At 38.4% G+C, this 6,203-nt stretch overlaps 1 protein-coding gene across 1 annotated transcript; it reads left to right on the plus strand.

The window, feature by feature from the left end:
• Positions 1 to 148: 148 nt before the first annotated feature.
• On the plus strand, positions 149 to 4,067 carry LOC21387616 (pyrophosphate-energized vacuolar membrane proton pump 1; the record flags this gene model as incomplete). The annotated part of the gene is made up of 7 exons (XM_010098500.2): positions 149 to 723; positions 937 to 1,316; positions 1,397 to 1,483; positions 1,572 to 1,902; positions 2,327 to 2,737; positions 2,934 to 2,993; positions 3,123 to 4,067. Coding segments are annotated over 7 exons (2,051 nt in total), but the record flags the coding sequence as incomplete, so codon positions are not given.
• Between the last annotated feature and the right edge of the window lie 2,136 nt (positions 4,068 to 6,203).

A 6,203-nucleotide genomic window follows, 5' to 3' on the forward strand; every position in this document is an offset into this window, starting at 1 on the left:
GCATTATGCTCTACTCCGGAGTGTGGACAATTCTCTTGTTAATGAACACAAAACCACTTGTCCAATTACATATGGTTGATTCACTATTGCAGTGCTTAAACCATGATTTACTTACTAATCTCTAGTTCTGATTGAATTATGTTTTCAGGGGCAACTTCTTTTCTGTTCACTGAGTATAGATATCTCAGTATCTTCATGGGAGTTTTCGGAGTGATTATCTTCCTCTTCCTTGGCTCGGTTAAGGGTTTCAGTACCAAAAGTGAGCCCTGCACTTACAACATTGGGAACACTTGTAAACCAGCCTTAGCCAATGCCATCTTCACTACCATTGCCTTCTTGCTTGGTGCTTTAACATCTGTCCTTTCGGGTTTTCTTGGTATGAAAATCGCAACTTATGCCAATGCTAGAACGACCCTTGAAGCAAGGAAGAGTGTTGGGAAGGCCTTCGTTACTGCTTTCAGGTCAGGAGCTGTGATGGGTTTTCTCCTTGCTGCCAATGGACTTTTAGTACTCTATGTCTCCATCAATTTGTTTAAGTTGTACTATGGTGATGACTGGGAAGGACTATACGAATCGATTACCGGGTATGGACTTGGAGGCTCTTCAATGGCGCTCTTTGGAAGAGTTGGTGGAGGGATATACACAAAAGCAGCTGATGTTGGTGCTGATCTTGTTGGCAAAGTTGAAAAAAATATCCCCGAAGATGATCCACGAAACCCAGCTGTAACTTTCTCTCTTGACTCTCTTTGTAGCAATTTTAGATTCTTAATGGCACTCTAATGTTATTATTAAAATATAAACTATTGTTGGTCCACCTCTTAATAGTGTAAAGGTTTTGAAAGAATCGGTAAACTAACATAGTATTATAGTAGGAGGTCACGGGTTCAAACCCCATAAACGAGAATCTTATGTTTCTTGCTTGCATTTTCTTTTCAGGTTATAGCAGACAATGTGGGGGACAATGTAGGAGACATTGCAGGGATGGGGTCTGACCTGTTCGGATCCTACGCTGAGGCATCCTGCGCAGCACTCTTTGTTGCCTCCATTTCATCCTTTGGCACACACCATGACTACACAGCCATGTCCTACCCTCTGATCATAAGCTCAATGGGGATTGTGGTTTGCTTGATAACAACTCTTTTCGCGACCGATCTCTTCGAAATCAAGAGCATAAGCAAGATTGAATCGACCTTGAAGCGGCAACTTCTCATCTCAACAATATTGATGACAGCCGGGATTGCCATTGTCACCTACTTTGCTTTGCCATCAGAATTCACTCTTTTCGACTTTGGAACTGCCAAAATTGTCAAGAACTGGTATGCAATTCCCCCTGCTTGCTTTGGCTTGCCAAAAAATCTTTAGCATTGTTATCTGAAAATCGCATGTGAAAATGCAGGCATCTTTTCTCTTGTGTTGCAATTGGATTATGGGCTGGACTTGCAATTGGATACATAACAGAGTATTATACTAGCAATGCTTACAGGTTTCTAATCTTGTTCTTGTTATACTTGTGTATTTGAGATGCTGTTTTCTTCACATAAAATATAAATGTTACAATGTTTATTTTGCAGTCCAGTGCAAGATGTGGCAGACTCCTGCAGGACTGGTGCCTCGACAAATGTCATCTTCGGCTTGGCCCTCGGATACAAATCCGTCATCATCCCCATATTTGCCATTGCAGTTGCCATTTATGTGAGCTTTAGCTTGGCTGCAATGTATGGAATTGCTGTGGCTGCTTTAGGAATGCTTAGCACCATTGCCACCAGTCTTGCAATCGACGCTTATGGCCCTATAGGCGACAATGCTGGTGGAATCGCAGAAATGGCTGGAATGAGCCGCGAAGTACGCGAGAGAACAGATGCTTTAGATGCTGCTGGAAACACCACTGCTGCCATTGGCAAGGTGAACTTCTGTAATTTTGCTTATCCAAAGGCATTGTTTTTTTTCTTTTTATTTTTTATTTTTAGTACTACACTTGATTTTTCTTGTTTTGGTGTGGGAGAATGTGGGAACTAACACATTTTGGGAGGGGAAAAAAGATATTACCATAAATTTCTAGATATAGAAATTGATAAACATCTTTTACACAAAAAATTCAAAATCCCCAAAATAGCCTCAAGACTCATTTCCTCCCTAGAACTGTTTTACTGTTGTACGTCGTTGTTACCTCTCATATATTCTAATAAATGTCATTTGCTGCAATTTCTAAATTTTTTTTTCTTAGATAAAGCACAAAACTTGCTATTTTACTACAATCAATTTCATACCCTTGTTTTAGTTCTTTCCAGAAAGCTGTCATTTACTGTAATTTCCATTTTTTTTCCAGGGATTTGCTATTGGATCAGCTGCACTTGTTTCTCTTGCTTTATTTGGTGCCTATGTGAGCAGAGCTGGCATAAAGGCTGTAGATGTCTTGACCCCTAAAGTCTTCATTGGTTTGATTGTTGGGGCCATGCTTCCCTACTGGTTTTCTGCCATGACAATGAAGAGTGTGGGAAGTGCATCTCTCAAGATGGTTGAGGAAGTTCGACGGCAATTCAATTCCATTCCAGGGCTATTAGAAGGTAGAGCCAGACCAGACTATGCAAGCTGTGTTAAGATTTCTACTGATGCCTCACTCAGGGAGATGATCCCACCTGGTGCATTGGTTATGCTTACGCCTCTCATTGCCGGAACTTTCTTTGGAGTCGCAACTCTTGCCGGCATTCTGGCTGGTTCACTAGTTTCTGGCGTCCAGGTATGCTAAAAGATCATGCTAGACAGGGTTTAACAATTTTCCTCTTCTTTTTTTTTTTCCTTTACATCATTTGAATTTTGATGCGTTTCTAATATGACCTGACGTTCAGAAACCCCCCTTCAACTTCTTAACATTTCCTTAAAATTTCCAAGATTAGCTTACAATTTTGTTTGCTCGTATATTATTCATACTACAGATTGCTATCTCAGCTTCAAACACTGGTGGGGCATGGGATAATGCAAAGAAATACATAGAGGTAAAGAGAAATTAAAAAAATAAAAATAAACTTTCTTTTTCATGTACATTTTGTTCTTGTCACCATGATTTTACGCTTAATTTCAACATTTTGAGAAAATATTAAATCTGGCTTTGATATAACTTACAGGCAGGAGTTTCTGAGCATGCAAAATCACTTGGTCCTAAAGGGTCAGATGCCCACAAGGCCGCTGTTATTGGTGACACAATTGGTGATCCTCTTAAGGACACTTCTGGTCCTTCACTCAATATCCTCATTAAGCTCATGGCAGTAGAGTCCTTGGTGTTTGCTCCTTTCTTCGCCACTCACGGAGGTCTAATCTTCAAACTACTTTGAGTAAAAGTAAAATATTTTTAGAGCTTTTCTACGGTCGCTCCGGTAGATCCTTCTAGTGTAACATATAGATATGAAAAGTATAACATAACAGTCATTAAATGTAACGTTAATATTAGAGAGGTGTAACATCAAGAAATTTAGTTATCTAAAAATTATGTTATACCTCTCTAATATTAATGGTTCAACGACTGTCATGTTACGTTTTTTATATTTACATATTATGTTGGAGGAACTCTCACCAAATGGACTGTGAAAAAAACTAATATTTTTATTAGTTTAATATGTCTTTCAACTCGGCTATATAGTGATCTCAGATGGAGCTATAATTTTGCTTTGTAGTTTGTACTATATTGTTAGTTATATCAAGATGTAAAGATAAAACCTAATAAGTATCTTTCCTACTTTCCACTTTTACAATGTAATAAATAATGTGCAATGTATCTTGTACCGTATATGTTTACTTCTACTACACTTCTTTATGATGTACAACATGTGTGTTGATTGACATAATGAGTTTGACACCACTCCTCTGGGTGTTGTCATTCCTTTTCTTCCCCTAGCATATGGCTGGTGCGACAATCATGATGTTGTGGACTTTGAGAACTTTGTCTATTTCAATGCAACCATAGGTCTCATTATTCTCAAAAAAGAAATAAATACAAATAATAGTATCACCTCAAGTAACAAGCAAGAAATTTTAGAAGGTCAGCTAGGTGGTAACTCTATCCTAATCCACATTTAAGCAACAATTGTGGTTTTTATTAGTTTGGCCTACTGAAAATAGAAGATTTAGGGCTTGTTCTTTTGAGTGAAAAACTAAAAAAAAAAGCTACTCGAGTTACAACTTTATTTGAGTTCATGTTCTTTTAAGTTTAAACTCGAGTTTAAACTCAAGTTTAGGACTAAAACTCGAGTTCAAGTTTCCCCTTCAACTCGAGTTCAGAAATTCAAACTCAAATTAATGAACAGTATTTTTTCTATTCTTAAAAATGCTATAACTTTTTCGTTTTAATTCTGATTGAGATGATTTTTTTTTCTATGCGTTGACAATGAAAAGATGAATAAAAACGACCCATATACCCTATTAAAATTTTTCATCAGCATTGAGTTTTTATTAAAATACTATCTAAATACAAATTCAAGTTTTGACTCACTCAAACACAAACTCAAAAAGATTCTTATCTCAAATCATAACTCAAATGTACACAACCAAACACAAACTCAAGTTACAAGTTTAACTTAAGTTATAACTCAAATTCAACTCAAGAATTATACTCAAGTTAAACTCCAAAAGAACAAGCCCTTAATTCTTGTCCATTTCACTTATTTAAAGTTTTCAGTTTTAAATTTTTATAATTAAAAGTTTTCAGATAATGTCACTTTTAACTTTTTCTGCTACAGTTAAAAGCTTTTAAAAAATGTCACATCTCAGTTTAAATTGAAAACTCGAATTTGCGAAGCAAACAAAGCCTAAAAACTCTATTATCACATCTAATTTTTTCCGCTACAGTTAAAAACTCTTAAAAAATATCATATTTTAACTCAAATTAAAAACTTAAATTCACAGAGCGAACAAAGCCTTAAAATAATAAAATAAAACAAGACACTCTCACAAGTGCTGAACTTTCGGGCGGCGGGCATGCTCGATGCCCGAAAATTTTCGGGCACTTCGGGCAGGCCACTCTCGCCGCCCGACCACGGTTTTCTTTGGGCACGGGCTCGGGTAGCCCGAAAATATTAATCTCCCGACAGCCCGCCGCCGTGGAGAAGCCGTCCCCTGCCGTTCGCCAGATTTTTTTTGAATTTTCCGGCAATACCTGAAGCTGCTCGAAAACTGCCCGAATTTGTGCCCGAACTGCCCGAATTTCTGTGACCATTGCCCGATTTTTGCTCGTTGCCCGAAAAATGCCTGTTTTTTTGTTTCCGTTAGCCTGAAACAATGCCCGAATTTTGAACAAACGGGTCTTTTTGCCCGAACCTGAATTTTTGAACCAAACGGTCGGATTTTGTATCGTTGCCTAAGCTGCCCGATTTTTGCCCGAACTGCCCAAAAAATTTGTAGCCGTTGGGCCCGAATTTTTGGGGGAAAATTTTTTTTTTTCAACCCAAAAATTTTCCTATAAATACCCCCCTCCCCCCCAACCATTTTCCTCACCCCAAAACTCTCATTCTCTCTCAATTTTTCTTAATCTCTCTCAATTTCTCTTAATCTCTCTCAAATCTCTCTTAATCTCGCTTAAATCTCTCTCAAATCTCGATTCTCTTAAGCTCTCTCAAAGCGCTCTCAATCTCTCTTATTTTTCATAATGGCTTCTTCTGGTTATGGTGGTGATTTTCCCATTGATGCCCAATTCAACATCGAAGAAGGGTAATTTCCTAATATTTTTCAAACGCAGGAATCGTAAACTATGGAAAGAGTTGCTGATGAAACTGCAAATCTAACCCCTGGTGGACATACTAGAGGTCGGGGATGCAATGGTGGTGGCACAAGTGGCCGTGGAGGAGAGGCAAGCGGTAGTGCTAGTGCAAGTGTTGCAAGTTCTAAGAAGAAATGCAAGCGCACCTCAGCAGTTTGGGAGCACTTCAACACATTCGAGGACGTCGACAATAACGGTAACATTAAATACGTAGCTCAATGTAAATATTGTGGTGAGAAATTACAAGGTAACACTATTCACGGCACTACACACTTAAGAAGGCACTCTGAAAAGTGTCTTCAAAAGCAAGGAGGCGGAGCTGATCTCCGCCAAATGCAATTATCGTTTGACCGCCAAACCGGTGGTCTAAGCACGTGGAAATACGATCCACAAGTTGATCGTATGGAAATGGCACGATTAATAGCCACAATAGATCAACTACTAAGTTTTTCTGAAC

The sequence above is a fragment of the Morus notabilis genome, unplaced genomic scaffold (assembly GCF_000414095.1).
Source record: "Morus notabilis unplaced genomic scaffold, ASM41409v2 Scaffold756, whole genome shotgun sequence".
Lineage (NCBI taxonomy): Eukaryota > Viridiplantae > Streptophyta > Magnoliopsida > Rosales > Moraceae > Morus > Morus notabilis.